General features: G+C 41.1%; 2 protein-coding genes across 12 annotated transcripts in view; one reads left to right on the plus strand and one right to left on the minus strand.

Moving 5' to 3' along the window:
* LOC115162131 (ral GTPase-activating protein subunit alpha-1) overlaps positions 1–11,269 on the minus strand; it is a 116,515-nt gene extending 105,246 nt beyond the window's left edge. For all 11 annotated transcript variants that reach the window (XR_003869487.1, XM_029713135.1, XM_029713143.1 and 8 more), the window contains exon 1: positions 10,881–11,269. Coding sequence is in view for 10 of the 11 variants with exons in the window: in XM_029713135.1 (XP_029568995.1) it covers positions 10,881–10,986 (106 nt within the window). In the remaining variant the exon portion in view is untranslated. The remainder of the gene's footprint in view (positions 1–10,880) is intronic.
* A 1,426-nt stretch (positions 11,270–12,695) lies between these two features.
* brms1la (BRMS1 like transcriptional repressor a) lies at positions 12,696–16,592 on the plus strand. Its single transcript, XM_029713147.1, has 11 exons — positions 12,696–13,093; positions 13,177–13,326; positions 13,440–13,530; positions 13,657–13,784; positions 13,989–14,068; positions 14,196–14,292; positions 14,509–14,598; positions 14,750–14,814; positions 15,054–15,093; positions 15,350–15,479; positions 15,599–16,592. Exons 2-11 carry the CDS (start codon positions 13,191–13,193, stop codon positions 15,714–15,716), a joined length of 975 nt encoding a protein of 324 aa, XP_029569007.1. The 5' UTR covers positions 12,696–13,093; positions 13,177–13,190; the 3' UTR covers positions 15,717–16,592.
* The last annotated feature ends 2,687 nt before the right edge of the window (positions 16,593–19,279 follow it).

Below are 19,279 nucleotides of genomic sequence, written 5' to 3' on the forward strand. Positions count from 1 at the left end.
ACTGTTTGGACGCTACAGACAGAAGTTGGCAGATTGGTGGTACTGACAAGTCCCGTGGGGGTCGTAGAGCAAAACGGAGAATACCATCGTGTCCGTGAGAGTCTCATCTTTCCATAGAGGGGCCATAATAGTTTGCCAAAAGGTTCGGACACTACAGCTGTAGCTCTGCCACCTCCAACCGCAGATGCGGTGGATTGAGACGCAGCCCATACTAAAAACAGATCTCTCTAGCTTAAGGGGTCTACAGACAATACGCAAACAGGGCCGACAGAGTGCAGCGCAGTGTTGCAATGTAATTTTTCGCCACAAAAGTCGCGGCTCCTTGTAATACATGCAGTCATTCAACGCAGTTTTTTGAGACCGACATGTCATTCCTTGCAAAGACTGAGGGGCAGTATTGAGTGAGTTTTCTGTAAGCTTGCTTTTTTTGTGCTTTTATTTCGAGATTTGCTAAGCACAATTATGTCTATGTCCAGTTTTGAGGAGTGCCTGTGCAAGCTGGTGAGAACACGAGAATCTTTACAACCCTTCAATGAGGTCGTATTCCGACAAGCATGCAAAAAAACAACAGCTGGAGGGAGAACTCACGAAATTTGAACAGGGATACTGATATCAAAGAAACATGGAGAAAGATTCGGGACCAGTATGTTCGCAATCTGAAAAGGGTGAGGAGACTAGGAGTGGGGCTGACGCTAGGGTGTGTCCCCCACCGATTGTCTGACAACTGGATTGGCTTTAGATAGACACCAATATGCCAGATACGGTGTGTACTCGTCATTGTGTGTGTTTGTGATCTTATGTTTCGTAGACCTAGTTAGAACATGTGAAATCAGCTCTTTGCTGGCTGGAAGAAATTGTGACTGGGAAATATTCCGTGCCTGTGTTGTCAAATTATAATGATTAGCACGGCTAGTTCAAACATCTGAAAACAGACAGTGTGTTGTGTGTGTGCTAATTAAATTGAGATGTTCATGAATTCAGTTATTTTGGGTAAACATTTTAACTCAAAGGAGCCCATGGGGATGTTTTAAGATTGCATGCATTGTATTCTAATTTATTTTTGCCATCTGCTTGTAGATTTTGGAGGGTAGGAGTGTTTTGGACAGCTCAGAGACAGCAGAGCCCTGAGGGCCCATTGATTCATCTCCTCCCAGGCCCCTTTCCCCAACACCCAATGCACCATCCAGGTGCACCGTTGCCCTCTGCCCTGCAACTCCATCAACCTCCGCCCCATCTCCCCGCCCAGGTCCAATGGCCAGAAGAGGAAGACAGCTGAGGATCATTTTGGACACTGACATTATGCAGCAGATGGATGACTTAAAGAAACGGAGTCACAGAAACGGCACAAAAGGCTGTCTACGACGTCATGGTACGATGGATTGTGTCTAATCCTGCTGATCAATGTCTCCCGTTTCTCAGGGACATGATGTGTGTCTGCTCCGTCCACTCTCCAGTGAGACAGCGCCCTCCGTCTCACCCCAGAAACTGTTGTGTGCTTTTTTTCTTATTCACTGTTTTTTTTAAATATTGACTTATTTCCTCATTCACAGGTGGTTACTTTGTCTTTTCTCTTATTTCCCCTTTCATCACTTTTCACCTGTGTATTACATATCACTATTTTCCTCGTGATAGTCAATATCTAAAAAGGTCTGCAAATGTATTTGCCTGGTTATTACTGTTTTCAATCAATCAGTCACTCAGTAAACTTGTACTTCGTTGTACATGAGCTATGTAGATGAGGTTAATGTCTCGAGGGTCTGTCCCTATTGTCTACAGCTGGACAGCCAGTCTCAACCATGTACCATAGCAGGAAAGTCTTAGATGAGAGGCCACTACACATGACACAAGGTTAGGTAAATGTCTTAAGGGTCTAGCCTCCAAAAAAGATGAAAAACTAAAACAAGGATGAAGTGACTGTCATGGTGGTACTTTATTGTGAGAAAAACAGCAAAATCCAAACAGCAAAACCAAGCGTGTAGGCCCACGTCATAAACAGACATCGAAGAAAATGTATGTGTGGACATGTTTTCCAAAGCACACTCCAACGTTTACATGTTTCTTGGGTCCAGGAAACGGTCTCCACTCTCCTGTACGCAGGTCCCCAGCGGTTGTGGAGTGATGACTGTGTGGTCAATGATTAGGGTATGTGGTGCAAAGCTAATTGTGTAGGGCCATGCAGGCCTTCACAATGGTCTCTCCCAAAGCAGTTCTCTGAAATGCTTATGGCTTGAGTGGAGGTAGTTGTAGATCTTCTTGGTGTCATCAAGGCCAGAAGAACCTTTGAATAAAATAAGCATTTCCATTAGTATTGAACAGGAACATGAAGGTTATGAAATATGTACTGTAACAACTGTGTAGCATATGCTTTGGACATAGGCCCCTATTCTCTCACTTTTATGCATATCATTTCAACGTCTATATCGATATAATTTTCACATCCTATGTATATAGTCACATATATTTAGCGTATCTTACCTGGATATGGTTCAATCAGGTTTACCCTCATCCGACGAAGACATACAGGCTCAGTGTTTGGGTCCCCAACAAGCACTCTGGCCTTGGTAGTGGCAGCTGGCCTGCAATGAGTTGGGAGCCAAACTTGCTTTGTGAGAAGATTCCCGCATCTCCCTCCTGACCATATGCGCCCACGGCGATGACGATGTAGTGGTACCTTGCATCGCAGACTGCCATCAGGACCATTTGAGAAAAGCCCTTGTAGTTGTAGTCCTCCCTGCCTGAGTTTGCCAAAGCTCGGATCCAATAATGTTATCCGCACAAAACGGATAATTCAAATGATCCCCAAAATCCCTGGAGATTTCAGCCCATTTTATAGCAATTGAAATTCAAAAAGAGACATGATTGCTTCTGCTCCTGTGGCTAAAAAGTAGTGTTGTAAAGCACATAACACCAGACTAGGCTAACATGTAGCTAGCTAGCTAGTATTTGTAAACAGGCATTACACCGGATCGGAAGTTCAAATGTTGTCACTAAGTAGAGTCAAAAAGAGTGCCTCGGCCCCTCTTGCTTTGTCAGCTACTCTGGCTCCCAAGCCCCTAGCGGTTATACACTACACAAGGCGGACTTCCTCTCTGCATGGAACGCAACGAAAAGAGTCTGCTGCCCCCCAAAAAAACGACTCCACCCATGTGCACACACGGAGCGGAGCTTCTAGCCGCCTCTAAACAGACAGATTTATATAAGGACTTTCTTATTATGCTAATTAGATTTCCATGACATGATTTCAATGACATCAACTCTAGTGGGTTAAAAGAGCAAAAATAATCTCTGCGTCCCCCTTACGCTAACTTTGCCACCGCTACTGGAAAAAAATCTGAGGGGAAACACTGCACACACACAGATAATAGTTGTTGATTTAGCCTTGAGGATCTGCTGCCCAGAGCCCACCATATTCATTTACACACTAATCAGCCTGGGAGGGTCTGCTGCCCAGAGCCCACCATATTCATTTACACACTAATCAGCCTGGGAGGATCTGCTGCCCAGAGCCCACCATATTCATTTACACACTAATCAGCCTGGGAGGATCTGCTGCCCAGAGCCCACCATATTCATTTACACACTAATCAGCCTGGGAGGGTCTGCTGCCCAGAGCCCACCATATTCATTTACACACTAATCAGCCTGGGAGGGTCTGCTGCCCAGAGCCCACCATATTCATTTACACACTAATCAGCCTGGGAGGATCTGCTGCCCAGAGCCCACCATATTCATTTACACACTAATCAGCCTGGGAGGATCTGCTGCCCAGAGCCCACCATATTCATTTACACACTAATCAGCCTGGGAGGGTCTGCTGCCCAGAGCCCGCCATATTCATTTACACACTAATCAGCCTGGGAGGGTCTGCTGCCCAGAGCCCGCCATATTCATTTACACACTAATCAGCCTGGGAGGATCTGCTGCCCAGAGCCCACCATATTCATTTACACACTAATCAGCCTGGGAGGATCTGCTGCCCAGAGCCCACCATATTCATTTACACACTAATCAGCCTGGGAGGGTCTGCTGCCCAGAGCCCACTATATTCATTTACACACTAATCAGCCTGGGAGGGTCTGCTGCCCAGAGCCCGCCATATTCATTTACACACTAATCAGCCTGGGAGGATCTGCTGCCCAGAGCCCACCATATTCATTTACACACTAATCAGCCTGGGAGGATCTGCTGCCCAGAGCCCGCCATATTCATTTACACACTAATCAGCCTGGGAGGATCTGCTGCCCAGAGCCCACCATATTCATTTACACACTAATCAGCCTGGGAGGGTCTGCTGCCCAGAGCCCGCCATATTCATTTACACACTAATCAGCCTGGGAGGATCTGCTGCCCAGAGCCCACCATATTCATTTACACACTAATCAGCCTGGGAGGATCTGCTGCCCAGAGCCCGCCATATTCATTTACACACTAATCAGCCTGGGAGGGTCTTGTGAAGGACACCGCTAGGTTAGTGTTGAGAAGCCTGCCAGAGGGAAAACAGAACAGGAAAAGACAGGCACATGGAAGCATGCATGTCTTCCTATCTTGTCCAGTCTCCCTGAAGCCTGGAGAATCTCAGGGAAGAGGCTTTTAAATCCCCTGTGACATAATTTAGGCTACTTCTGTATTCCTGAACAGAGCCAGAGAGGAGAGATGGCAGAGTCATGGGAGAGACAGGAAGAGATGTTGTGTGATTTAGCAAAATAAGATACTTCTAACAGTTATTTTTTTCTATCGTCTGAATCACTAAACAAATACTTGGCCTCAGGAGGGCCCATTTTGGAAACTCTCTCTCACTGGTGCCACACACAAACACAGGCACACATACTTCTCTGACCTCTCGGTGCTATGGAACATATCTCAAATAACTGATGGAAGAGACTCAGTCAACTGCAGCCAAGAAACAATTCTGAGACTCAGATTGTTCACTTTAAAATGTATGCCAAACTAAAAACAATGACTGCAAAGTTAAACAAACCATACAACTCCATGCACAATGACTACATTGAACAATTTCCACAGACATTTTTTACAACATTTAGATGCAAAGTCTGGTAACAGAATAACGGCTTATGCTGTTTGTGCGTCATTCTGTTCCCAAACTTTGCATCTGCACTGTTCTTCAAGTGCAATCATTGTTTTTTTGTTTGACATGCATTTTAAAGTGAACAATCTGAGTCTCAGCGTCATTCTGTTACTGTTGAATTGTCCTGTACCATTACACAAAGCTCAAACACTTCTCAACACAACACTCTCCTCTCTATGACAGTTCATCTCCATCACTGCAACACTTCTCAGCTTAGCACATGACAAATCCAACCAAACCAACATGAAGAAAACTATTTTGGGGCCAAAGGTACTAACTAATCCTAAATAATTTTGACATGGCTTGGCTGAAGAACTACACTTGTCAACAGGTAATATTAATATCTGCCAAACAGTACACACACACACACACACACACACACACACACACAAAGAATCCTAAAACAGAACACCTCTTTCATAATCCAGCTTCCTCAGTTTGCCCAGTTGAGAGCCAGCCCAGAACTGCTCTGTCCTAAACAATAGCCTAGCTTGGGGAATGGGGGCATGTTCTTGTTGACTTGCTCTGCTGAGATGGCAGCAAGCCAAGCAGTACTGCAGTTTAAAAATAGAACACTTGGAAGACAAGAGTATCTTTATCAGAAAGAGGCAGCATGCATCTGAAATGGCACCCTATTCCCTATATACAGTGCCGTGAAAAAGTATTTTCCCCCTTTACGATTTTCTCTATTTTTGCATATTTTTGATACGGAATGTTATCAGATCTTCAACCAATATCTAATATCAGGTTAAGGGAACCTGAGCTAAAAAATGTATACTATTTTATTTATGCAAATCCCAATTCCCCTGTGTGAAAAATAATTGCCCCCTTACACATAACTGGTTGTGCCACCTTCAGCTGTAATGACTGCAACCAAATGCTTCCTGTAGTAGTTGATGCTTCCAGTCTCTCACATCGCTGTGGAGGAATTTTGGTTCACTCTTGCATGCAGAACTGTTTTAAGCCTGCAACATTTGCAGGTTTATAAGCATTACCTGCTTGTTTCAAGTCCTGCCACAACATCTCAATTAGGACTTTGACTAGGCCATTTCAAAACTTCAAATTTGTTGCTTTTTAATCATTTTCATGTAGGCTTGATTGTGTGTTCTGGATCATTGTCTTGTTGCATGACCCAGCTGCACTTCAGCTTACAGACGGATGGCCTGACATTCTCCTGTAGAATTATCTGATACAGAGCAAAGGTCATGGTTCCTTCTATTAAGACAAGTCATCCAGATCCTGAGGCAGCAAAGCATCCCCAAACCATCACACTACCACCACCATGCTTGACCGGTGGTATGAGGTTCTTACTGTGGAATGCAGTGTTTGGTTTTCGTCAGACTTAATGGGACGCATCTCATCCAAAAAGTTGATTCAAGTTTGACAAAAAACACCTGGAAGCACCTGGATGATCATCAAGACTCTTGGAAGAATGTTTTCTGGACAGATTAGTAAAAAGTATAACTTTTCGGATGACATGGGTCCCATAATGCCTGGGGAAACCGAAATTGTAAAGCGTGTATTTTTCCATATATAGACACACCCTGTGTTTTAATAAAATCAACTATATGTACTGAGCTTGTCTGACACTTTATGCACGCTGTTTGATTCAATAATTTAGACACACAAATGACTCAAGAGGGAGCCATAGTTCACGATAGCCAAACTAGAAGAAAAATACCTGTTCCCAGCCCTCCTCCTCCCACTGCTGCTGGCCTTCTCAGATCCTGCCGTTACACTCCTTTTCCATTTGGAGTGCCAATTTATATCTTACCATTTCTACCGATCTGCATATCAGTTATGATTTCATATGCACATTGTTGTGCAAAAGTTACATTTCATTTATAATTTTGTAACTCAATTTTGTAACTTTGTAACTCAAAATAATTGTCATGTGGTTAATCTGAATTCAATCTAAAAGAAAATAAAATCTAATAGTAACTTCTATTGCCAACTATGTAAAAACATCCTACATAAAGCCAACAAATAAAAAAATTGCAGCCTGCAGGTTAAAAATATCCTGATAAAAAAAAAATATCCTAGAAATCCAAATTGGCTATGCATGGCTGTCTGCAACCAACTTGAAACATTGTATCAACTAATCAACTGTATCTGTCTGGAAGCTCCAGCTAGCAAACTTGCAACAACAATATTCTGGGCCCACGGGACAGACACAACTGTAGGCTATTTGTGCAAGAGATAAGAATTAATCAGGTATTTTATGACGTTTCCACTGGATTAGAGCATTACGTGTTTCCCTTTCATACCGACTGGTTATCGAAAGGGAGATAGTTGGAAATAATTGTAAAATACATTGAGTAACTATTGTCATTCTCAATGGATTCTAAAAACAGACTGTTTACTTGCTGTTTGATGTGATATTTGTAATCTTTCTGTCTTTTCTTTTCTCTTTTTTTTAAGCTCCAAAACTCCTTACTGGTGGCGAGATAAGACAATAAGAAATACTACCAATCAGAAATACTACCCAAATGGGCACATTTATAGGCGTACATTTGCACACAGGTCAGGTAGCCTAGGCCTACATTTATATGCAAAATCAGGTCCGTGTCCTTACTCAACATTGAAAGATACGCTCCAAACAAAAGACAATGAATAAATTGACAAAAATCATGAATTGGAATGAAAAAAAAAAACTTTAGTTGGTGAGCTCTGAAAACAACGTGTCCACTCCAACAATGAGAACGGTACACGACTAATAATAATATATTTGGGCGACCAACAGCCTATGGACCAGTCGACTAAATGGGGTCAGCCCTAGTCTGCCTTGTGTTTTCATTTTTGCTACTGAAAAAAATACTGGGAAACTGGCCCTACTTTTTAACCCAAATCTTTGGCCAAAAGTAGTGCGCTACATAGAGAATAGGGTGACATTTGGGAAGCAACCTTAGTGTGTGGAGAGGCTGGTCCTCTCTCTGGTCATGTTTACATGAAGACTGTAGTCAACAACACTGAATTCTGCCAAGTCTTTGTCTACAGCACATGATCACACTACTGTGATTGGGAACACTGACTGGGTCCAACCATACACATTGCTTGTCTGAGTTTGTTCTTTTGACATGGTGCTGGCATTGGTGCCATGGGCCATTTAAAGTTGTCGCCACTATTTCAATGTAATTTCCTGTCCTAGAGAGGAAATGCACCTTTAGGTTCCACCTATGAAGAATGACGAAGGCTACTTATACATGTTCACGAATTGGGAATTTCCACGGAGTTGATAAACATCAACAAATAGGGCACTGACAGCTGTCAGTGTAGCTAGCTTGCATGTTAACTTTATCTAGCTAGCTTGCTATCCTGCTAACCTTATCTAGCTAGCTAATGTTAACTGTTGTTGCTGGTTTTTGTTTTTTACTATACTGTATTCAAAGGATTAGCCAGCTGGTTCTATGGCTGGTTCTGGAGCTTGATTTATCAGAAGCATTGATTTAGGGAAAACGTATTTGAATTCGCCATCAATTGTTATCTCCAAAGTTTTGGCATGTTCCATAAATTGCAGCCACTTAGCCGCCTTAGAAAGAGTTACAAAGAATAATATGAAACGCCGGTAATATGGGTAACTAATGAAAGACAGTTATCCATATTCTCTCATAGTGAGAGAGCATCTGGCCATCGCGGTAGTGGCACAGGGCTACTCATTTCTCCTAAGTGGAGATTCTCTTTTCTCCCTCTCCCCATTTGAATTCCATGACGTCACTGTCACTTGTCCACTCAAGCTTAACATTATTGTCATCTTTCTCCTTCATCTTTTGTCATCTTTCTCCGACATCAACTGCATGTTTTACTTTTCTATTATTTCTCTCTGCCTTGTTGGGAAGGGCCCATAAGTAAGCATTTAACTGCCGGTTGTTTACGAAGTATGTGAAGAATACAGTTGATTTTATGTTTTTCCATTGAAGATTTTCTTTAAAAAGGAGCCATGGATGTTGATTAAGCCATGGGAAACACTGACTGAGCTTAGGTTACACATCCTGTGTGGCGTCATGCCTGAAGCTTGTCATCCGTTGCTCAGCTGCCATTACGGTCAGACAGTGCCGCACCACAGCTACACAACTCTCTTCTAGGCCTAGCCTATATCCCCAACATGATTGTGTGATTGTTATCTTGGGCCTGAAATTCCCTATGGAGTGAGCTGGCCAGGGCACACCCATCTAATTTCCACAGAGCGCAGTTCCTAACCTACTCCCTGGCAAACTGAAGCCACTCTAGGTGTACACCATGTGTGCAGCACTTTTGAAATAAAAGTAGCTTCTACATTTAGCTAAGGCACAGCCATAAAATCATGTTTTTACACTGTCACAATTAGCCTATTTTTTGCTATACTAAAGTTATATTATTAGCCTATAGTTTTAAATGATTAGTTTTAAATGAATTAGCCTAGATTATTTTTCAACAACCAATAAAAGGAAATGCTAGGCCTAACACATCACATTAAATTATTATTACACAGTATGTGGCTATGCTGTTTCTCAGTAGCACACACACACACACCTCTCCAATCTCATGCCGCATCCAAAACAACTGAGAACTCAGAAATATCCGACTTCATACAGTGCATTCAAGACAGTTGGGAACTCTGAAAAAGAAAACAAGGTCCATCTGGTTTTGAACAGTCACCCAACTCAGAATTCCAAGTCGGAAACTCAGGCATCCTTCTAGAGCTCCGGCTTTCCAATCTGAAGATCACTGATGTCTTGATTTCTGTTGTTTTTTTGTTGTTGTCTTAAATGCTCCATCAGCTACTGGCACATGCACAATGGGATGATGACAGTCTGTGTTCCTACACCAGTTGCTATACTGGGGGACATTGGAAAAAGGAAATTTGGTATGTGCCTTGAACACAAATGGGTTCATGAGATGGAGCAGCAATGTTTCACTCACAAGTCACAAGTTCATATTTTTCATAGCTTCTACAAATACAACAGAATTTAACCATCTCCAATCCATTTCCTCTCAGTAGCATATTTTTAAAGCTTTGGAACAGACCATGCAACAAGAGGGCTTTTGGCTTTAAATTCAGGACACTTTGGTGAAACAGTAGGACTCTGTTCTCTCTAGGACTGACTTTCCTGACAAATCCCAAAGGAAGCCCCGGTTTACATCGTCTATTTTTTCACAGGGTCCATCCAGTGCCGCCCACAGACCCAATCCCATCCTCCAGACAGACTCCGTTTTGCAGACAGTTCTTGATGAACTCCTCCAATTAGCTAATTGCCTGACATCTCAAATCTGGTTCTAGTATATGTTGCATCTTCAGTCCACAAATTGTGCAGAAGGCAAGGGGCAAGACAGAGATAAATCACTGAAGACATAAATTGACAAATGGGACGGTATATCATCCTTGGGACGTCCCTACCCCATTGAAGTTGAAATGTCAAATGGTTAAAGTTCGGTAAGGGTAGGAGTTTAGGTTAAGCACGTCCCAAGGACCCCGGGCAACACTGACCAAATCAAAACATGGTTGACATCTCGAATAATTTGCAGAATAGAATAAACTTGAGCTACTGTGAATACAATCAGTATGCAAACAGCACATCAAATTAATGTTAAGCATTGCAATTATACAAAACATGTTATAATGGCTAGCAACAACTGTATGCTTCCAATCCGTCCAATGATGGAGTAGCAACAATTAGGCACCTTAGCTAGCTACTCCGCATCAAAAACTGATAAAAGTCGCGAGCTCACTTCAGCTAGGATAGCTTTGGTTTAGCTGTAGCATCAAGCTATATCTAGCCCAGCAAGATAGCCGACAAAATGTCTAATTTCGACTTACCTATAACGATCCGCAGGTGTTTTAGACGTGTCAGTACATCTTTTTTGGGATCCAACACTTTCGGTGTTGATTTTTTGACGTCCCCATGAGGCTTTTTTGAGAACATTCCGAAAGAAGGAGACGAACGAATCTGTGTAGGAGGCACCAAGCCCCTGTTTATCTTCTTCAGAAGATTGATAACCACAAAAGAGCTGGAGGTCCGTTATCATTTGATTATGTACTGCGACCTAACAGCCTTCAAGGGCGATAACATATATACAAATAAATTCAAGTCGGTGAGAGGTGTGCATTTTGCAGATAAGAGTTTATGTAAAATGTTGCTAGCAGTCCAAACAACACACCTCTCCCCAAAATCTCAAAACATGGCGGAGCTTGAGATATGAAAAACAAGTTAGTGGAAATCAGAGCAATTCAACGCTCCAGTCTGGTGGAAAAATATATATATATATTTTAATGTAGTGTCTGGTTTGATTATTTCAAACATTTTAGATGACAGTCAGATCCTAATGAATGGCATAATGTTTCCCAAGCAAGAAAGCAATCTGGAATTTTCATTTCAAAGACCACTACTTGTGGGTTTACCATTTAATAAAAAATCGAAAGTTTCACATTACATGGAAAAGTGAAAGTGCACTGTATTAGTCTACATTTATCATACTGTGTTCTGTGACTGTCAAACAAGAGGCAGAGTGAGAGGGGAGAAAGAGATAAACGTTTTGTGTGTGTAATGTTTACTCTGATAGTTTTTTCTTTGTTTTATTTAAATCGCTTTGTTGGTTTTTGTCATTATTTTATGTTTATTTCACTTGTTTTAGCAATCTAAACAAGTTTCCATGCCAATAAAGAAAACATTTATTTGCGGCACTACAGAAGGCTGTATCAGTTCGCTAATACAGGATTTGTGAAGGGCAAGTGCGGGTACTTTTGTGTGAGAAAGAAATTATCATTATTATTTTTATTTAACTAGGCAAATCAGTTAAGAACAAATTATTATTTACAATGACAGCCTAGGAGCAGTGGTTACCTGCCTTGTTCAGGGGCATAACGACAGATTTTTACCTTGTCAGCTCGGGGATTCGATCAAGCAACCTTTCGGTTAGTGGCCCAACGCTCTAACCACTAGGCTACAACCCACTAGGCAACCTTTTTTTTAATATATATATATTTTCAAGGCTCAGCACCCCTACTTCCCGCGACTATGCCTGTTTTCCTTCCTCCAAATGCACTGATTTGATTGGAACTGGACAGGTAACAGCAAAATACCTGAAGCCAGACACCACATTGCTTACCCCTGTTCTGTCATTTCAGTTGAGATCTTGATCTGAAAGCGAAGTGAAAATACCGACAGTATTTACTGAAATATCTAGGTACAGTAGTACTGTAACTACATATTGACTTACATACGTTTTCACGCATGCTTTAATTATCAGCATATGAACTGGAAATTCGAGACAGTTACAGTACTAGTGTAACTACATATTGACTTAAGGTTTCACGCATGCTTTAATTATCAGCATATTAACTTTTTCAAAATCGAGACAGTTACAGTACTACTGTAACTACATATTGACTTAAGGTTTCACGCATGCCTTAATTATCAGCATATTAATTGAAAATTCGAGACAATGTTCTCATTCTCAACTTTTCTTGATTTGATTTGTATGGTCTAACGAGATGGTGCGCTGCTTGTCAAACCCTGGGGAATGTAGTTTAAGTTCTAACCCTTTTGTACAATTACTACACGGTGAAATTGTTGTAAAGCAACTACAATTCCCTAGCATCGAAATGTACGTCAATTACGCGCCATTGAACCGCTGCGATTTATCGTTTGTTTTTAGCTTGGACGCTTGCTTGCTTGCTGGCTAGCTAGCTAACGTTAGCTAGCTTTCCATCAATGCTTACCGCTTATTCAATCGGACATACAACGAGATTATTTATCTTTCTGTTTTTTTATTTTACTATTGCTAAAAGGAATTATACTAATCTTACCGACATATTCATGTCATCCGATGAACTGTGTAGTTTTCGAAAGATAGCTTCACTTGCTAGCTAGCTAGCAAGCGAGCTATTTTAATTTCCGGTGTTTTTTGTTGTTGTTTTATTCGCTAACTAACGTTAGCTTCACAACGATTTTGGAAGCTATTTCTAAAGTAGATATCTATCTCTTTTTTTGTTGGAAGTACAAAATACAATTACTCTGTTAGTAGTTGAAGGTATGTTCAAGCTTTGAACTAGCATTATTATGTCTAGTTAATTTATTTGGCATTGTGATACAAGCATTCTGATTAAAATCCAGGTAAGGAAGGCAACATGCCGGTACATTCTCGAGAAAAGAAAGAAAGTAACCACGAGGAGATGGAAGTCGACTATCCCGAACAAGATGGGAGCAGTTCAGACGAAGATGACACTGAGAGCTCCTCGGAGTCAGAGGATGGGGACAGCTCAGGTAAGAATTGTTTTACCAACCCAGTTTGTTTGTAAACTACAAGTGGTTTGCTACACATGTTACATGAATGCGCCTGTTTCATTGGTATTTTGGGCATCATGCATGTATTGTAGAGATGGATGATGAGGACTGTGAAAGGAGAAGGGTGGAGTGCCTTGATGAAATGACAAATCTGGAGAAACAATTTGGAGACCTGAAAGACCAGTAAGTCTCTGATTGCATTTACTGATTGGATTTACATTATAAATATGTCTCAATTCCATCACAGTGTGTCAAACAGATGAATGTATCTAAGGTTAACCAATTGTAGCCAATGCTGTTTTTGTTCAGGTTGTACAAGGAGAGGTTGAGTCAGGTGGATGCCAAACTCCAGGAGGTGATTGCAGGCAAGGCTTCGGAGTACCTGGACCCCCTGGCAAATCTGCAGGAGAACATGCAGATCAGAACAAAGGTTGCTGGTAAGTCTGTCGCAAGCTAATCTTTGGATTACATTATTTATGTAGCTTTAAACTGATTTCACAAATTGCTGCGGCATTGAACACCAAATTAATAAATTAAGGTTTCCTAATTTTCATCCAGAAGTTGACAAAGTAAATCTGATGAAGAAAATTGAATGAACACTATGCTGGCATGTCTCACTGTCAAATTGTTTTCCTTCTCAGGGATCTACCGGGAGCTCTGTATAGAGTCTGTAAAAAACAAGTACGACTGTGAAATCCAAGCAGCTTTCCAGCACTGGGAGGTGAGCATTGTTGTTGGGAAGTCCACATACCCATGTCCGTCTTCAAACCTCTGACGAATTAATTTATTTGTATAGTGTCTTAATTGATTATCATTTGTAACCATTGATTCCTCTTTGTTTATCTTAGAGTGAGAAGTTGCTATTGTTTGATACAGTGCAGAGTGAACTTGTGGAAAAGATCAGGCGACTGGAGGAGGACAGGCACAGTATAGACATAACCTCAGGTATCGTCAAGTCATTGTGCGAGCCACTAACGTAGCATGCATAACCCAGCTCTCATATGGCTAGTTCCCCAGACAGCAAGACTAGTCCTGGACTTAAAATCTATTTTAATGGAGCATGCTTTTTAGTCCAGGACTAGGCTCAGTCTGTGTCCAGGAAACTGTCCGATAGTGCCATGTCTTAATATTCCCTTTACTCATTGACCCTTCTTTTCTCAGAGCTCTGGAAAGATGAGCTGCAGTCAAGGAAGAACAAGAGGAAAGATCCATTTAGTCCAGACAAAAAGAAGAAGCCAGTTGTTGTGTCAGATATCCTCTTTCATCATCTGAGTCTCAACAGAAATGAGTCTTACATACATTTTTTTTTTTTTACAATCTTGGTCTGTGTTGTGTGTACTTGTCCCACCCACCACACACTCACATTTGCCTTTATATACCAGTATTTCCTTAACATCCGTACGACCATATATTGTCTACATGTTACAAGACTTGGATATATTGGAGGATTGGACAGCAATCAGAAAGGTACCTTTCCTCATAGATGCATAGTATGGTCCTCTAGCTCAGGTGGTAGAGCCGGGATAGTGGGTTCGATTCCTGACACCACCCATACATGTATGTATGTATGTATGCAAGTGTGACTGTAAGTCGCTTTGGATAAAAGCTTCTGCTAAATGTAATTTATTATTATTATTATAATATTAGTATGTTTTGGATTTATATGGTGATTATGATCATATTCTAACAATTTTAATATCTTAAAGGCTGTGGCTACTTTGGGACCTCACAGAGGTAAAACTGATGGTAAGACTCAACTTCCATTTTGAATTAAAGAATTGTGCTGTAAATTGTTTCCTCACTATTCTGTTATTGTGAGATCCTGTCCTTTGTCTCTTTTTGGTTTTCTGAACCAAACTATGAATGAACACCATGCATAATAAACACAATATAATGTCAGCAAGTTGAAAAATTATACTTTATAATAAGTTACTATACCAACTTGGAGTGTGTACTTTTGTGACTAAATATTTTTTTGTTTCCACCAAACATTAAATTCCAGTCTCCACCAATAAGAATGAAAAGTATCAGCATAATGCTCGATCAGAAGAGGGAAAGTTGAGTTATGACGGAGAATGGTACTGCCGTGGACAGACGATATGCATCGACAAGAAAGATGAATTTCCCACAAGGTGAGGATACTGGCATCCTTGGGAAATATACTTTTTTGGAAGCAAAGTATTTTATGTCCTTTTTCTAACCATTTAATAATTTCAATGTTTAATCTTCTCTTGCCCCCCTCTGTCCAAAGAGCCATAATTACCACAATCAACCATGATGAGGTTTGGTTCAAACGACTAGACGGCAGTAAATCCAAGCTGTACATCTCTCAGCTCCAGAAAGGCAAATACACTATCAAACACTCCTAATTATCAGGTGAACTTGCACCACTCCCTCTCCAAAGCTCAGGAGTTATTCACAGATCCCCATGGTGCCATCTTCTGCCCATTTCAAGTTTTCTAGTGAATTCTGACTTAAATACTTAAAATACAATTTATATGAAATACCATTTTTTGTTAATTTTGTGAGATGGGTGTGGGTCCTCTAAATAGTATTGTGTGACTAGGTGTGAATATGACCATGTTCCAATGGCATTTTTATTGGGCAAGACAGATGGATATGGAGAACATGAGTTTCCAAACTCCCGTTTTCTACAGGTTTAACAGTAGCTCAAAGCATTCAGATGAGAAAATGTACAGTATAACGGACTAACACTGCAAGATCTATAGAAAGTTACATGGGACATCAGTTTAGATCAGTATATCAGCCTCTCATGTACATTGACAAGTACCCATTATCTCTTGCCATACCCGTCTCTGCCAGTTGTACTTTTTGTAATTTATGATCAATTCTTTGTTATTGGTACGGTACTGGTGGTGACTGTCTGTATAACTTTAACACTTATGTCTTACATCTTCCAATGCAGTATTCATTTGTTTCTTGCTGTCTGTCTTAATGACATTCCTACATAGGGTTTTAAAATTCTAGTAACGTTCCCAAAATTCCCAGGTTTTCCAGATAACCCGGTTGAAAGTGTCCCAGAATCAGAAGCGAATAAGCAGGAAATCTGCGGTAGATTTCTGGAAAACTGGTGAATTTTGGGAAAGTTACCAGAGCTTTGTAACCCTACTTGTACCTCACTTTGAGATGCTGTGGGTTTGCTAGAAAGGAACCATTGTCTTAATGTACAGAATAAAATGGGCCTGCATGTTTTATATAAATAAAGGGAAAAATCTGTCTATAAACTTTGTCTGTATTTTTTAGAGCCCAATACATTTTCTGAGAAGATCCAGTGAAATGCACATTACTTTTTCTACACTTAGCTTTTCCATAATCTCATGTCATATGTGCTTGAGGTCAGCATCTATGTCCATATTTCTACAACAGAGTAAAAACATCTTAAGCTGTTTTACTTGGGATAAAGATATGCCCCTAAATCACAGAACAGTTTGGAGATTCCAGTCTTGTTTCATGTATAAACATTGCTGCAATACCATAATTTGCCACAGCCAATTTCTCCTACCTAAACAGCCAAGTGTTTCATGAAAGCTTTTTTGTTGTTAGAAAGCTTTTTTTTACTTGCCCAAACACTACTGCCAAGACTAAGATCAATATTTGAAATGTGTATTGAAGTGTACTAATGTGAATGTTGGTGTGAAAATAATATGAACTGTTTTGTCAAAAGCAGAACAAATGTCTTGTATGTTGTATGCAAGGTTGAAGCAAGGAGTAGTCTGTTCTTGTACTAAAGCCTTTTGGGAGAAAGTATCAATATGAATGTGGTGTTAAGTATTTTGATTTCATCATGACTGCCTGTATGTTCATAAACATGAGTAAAGTTCACTAAACAAAAACTAAACATAGTGAAACAATACATAGCTATGTGATTTTGTCCTTGCATGCAGTTTGGGAAATGGCAATAAAACATGAATTAATAGTTTCACATCTGACAGATGTGAGAGTGACAGCTACCAGAGGGTATAGCTGTTTCCCTTCCGATGAACATTTCCAACCCGTGTCGCAACTGACACTTCGTGGCTGTCGTGTTTTGGTCTCTGCTAGAGTCTGAACTGAAAATGACAGCGAGAAAGTCTTGGTCACGACTCGAGACAGAACGAATCCGTTCGGAAGGGCAATGGGACAAGATACCAGAGCTTGTACGGCAGCTCTCTGCCAAACTAATATCGAATGGTAAGATTTGCTCTGCCGTTTACTTAACGATTTGGGGCCTGGACAGGGAGCGGAATACACGAGCTTTCCTAACCAAGTCAGCGCGTCTACGTGAATGAAACGTCCTTTGCGAGTGGCTGCCAGGTAGACAGCTATTTCTAGTGGTCATGCGAATGTAAAGAACTAAATAATGATCTTGAACACACCGGTATAGTTTATATTTAGCGAAAACCCAAAGCTTCTTTGATCGTGCATACGCACACACTTTTCTGTCATTTCAGGGCTAGCCAGCCTAGCTACTGTAGCTAACTAACTTGGACAGAGAGTATATCAACTGTGCATACTTGTTGAACGTTCTCACTCATTAAATAGTTCTAAATTATTTTACTGAGCTAGCTATCTTACCACTTGCATAGGTAGACTTCATAGAAATAGTTTAAGAATATTTAGTCCTGCATATCAGTTGCCTAATCATACACAGTGGAGCGGCTTACTGAAATCAACATAAACAAAATTGAAATCTGTGCGAAATAGCAAGCTTCAAGGGAGGGGGAAATTGTTTTCTTGACAGATTTCAGTTCTATTGATGTCTGTGAACAGGAAGTCGCCTTGCTGGAATGATGATGTCATTTATCCGGTGTCCTGTGTGAACTTAAGTATGCTCTTTCTAATTCTCTCTCTCTTTCTCTCTTTCTTTCTCTCCCGGAGGACCTGGGCCCTAGGACCATGCCTCAGGACTACCTGGCATGATGACTCCTTGCTGTCCCCAGTCCACCTGGCCGTGCTGCTGCTCCAGTTTTAACTGTTCCGCCTGCGGCTATGGAACCCTGACCTGTTCACCGGACGTGCTGCCTGTCCCAGACCTGCTGTTTTCAACTCTCTAGAGACAGCAGGAGCGGTAGAGATACTCTCAATGATCGGCTATGAAAAGCCAACTGACATTTACTCCTGAGGTGCTGACTTGTTGCACCCTCAACAACTACTGTGACTATTATTATTTGACCCTGCTGGTCATTTATGAACATTTGAACATCTTGGCCATGTTCTGTTATAATCTCCACCCGTCACAGCCAGAAGAGGACTGGCCACCCCTCATAGCCTGGTTCCTCTCTAGGTTTCTTCCTAGGTTTTGAACAGGGCATAAATGTCATATTTTGGCATGCAAGCATGTTTTGTTGACATAAACTGACATGCCTTCTTATGTCAGTCAGACCAGAGCATGGGGGGTAGTTAACAAACTGGATTAGCCTACAAATTGCTTTAAAATCCAACATGGCATGAAGGATTTTTTTTATCGACATGAATTAGATTGAGCAATAAAAGAGCCACTTTTATTCCATAGGCTGGGATCCGCACTATGCAGCTGTACAAGAGCACATTTTTCACTGGCTGTCCACTGGTTTAAAAAACAATGATCAATAGGCATCCTCCAAGCGTTTATTGAAGTTTGATAATATTTGGATGCCAACAGCAGTCGCACCATTGGAAGATATAGCTTGGACTGTAGCCTACAAAAAAGCCTATTCCTGCTCTTTTCCCGTGATCCATCAAACACATTTGGTGTGTCATAGTGGTCTCTGACTTGTGGTTAGACTCGCTCATGTGGAACAAACTTCAACTTTTTTTTCAATGCTGATTTGAATGTAATTGAGAACAGAGAAGTGTCAGTCTATGGAAGGGGGTGAGAACCATGAGCCTCCTAGGTTTTGTATTGAAGTCAATGTAGCCAGAGGAGGATGAAAACTAGCTGTCCTCCTTCTAC

The sequence above is a fragment of the Salmo trutta genome, chromosome 25 (genome assembly GCF_901001165.1).
Source record: "Salmo trutta chromosome 25, fSalTru1.1, whole genome shotgun sequence".
Lineage (NCBI taxonomy): Eukaryota > Metazoa > Chordata > Actinopteri > Salmoniformes > Salmonidae > Salmo > Salmo trutta.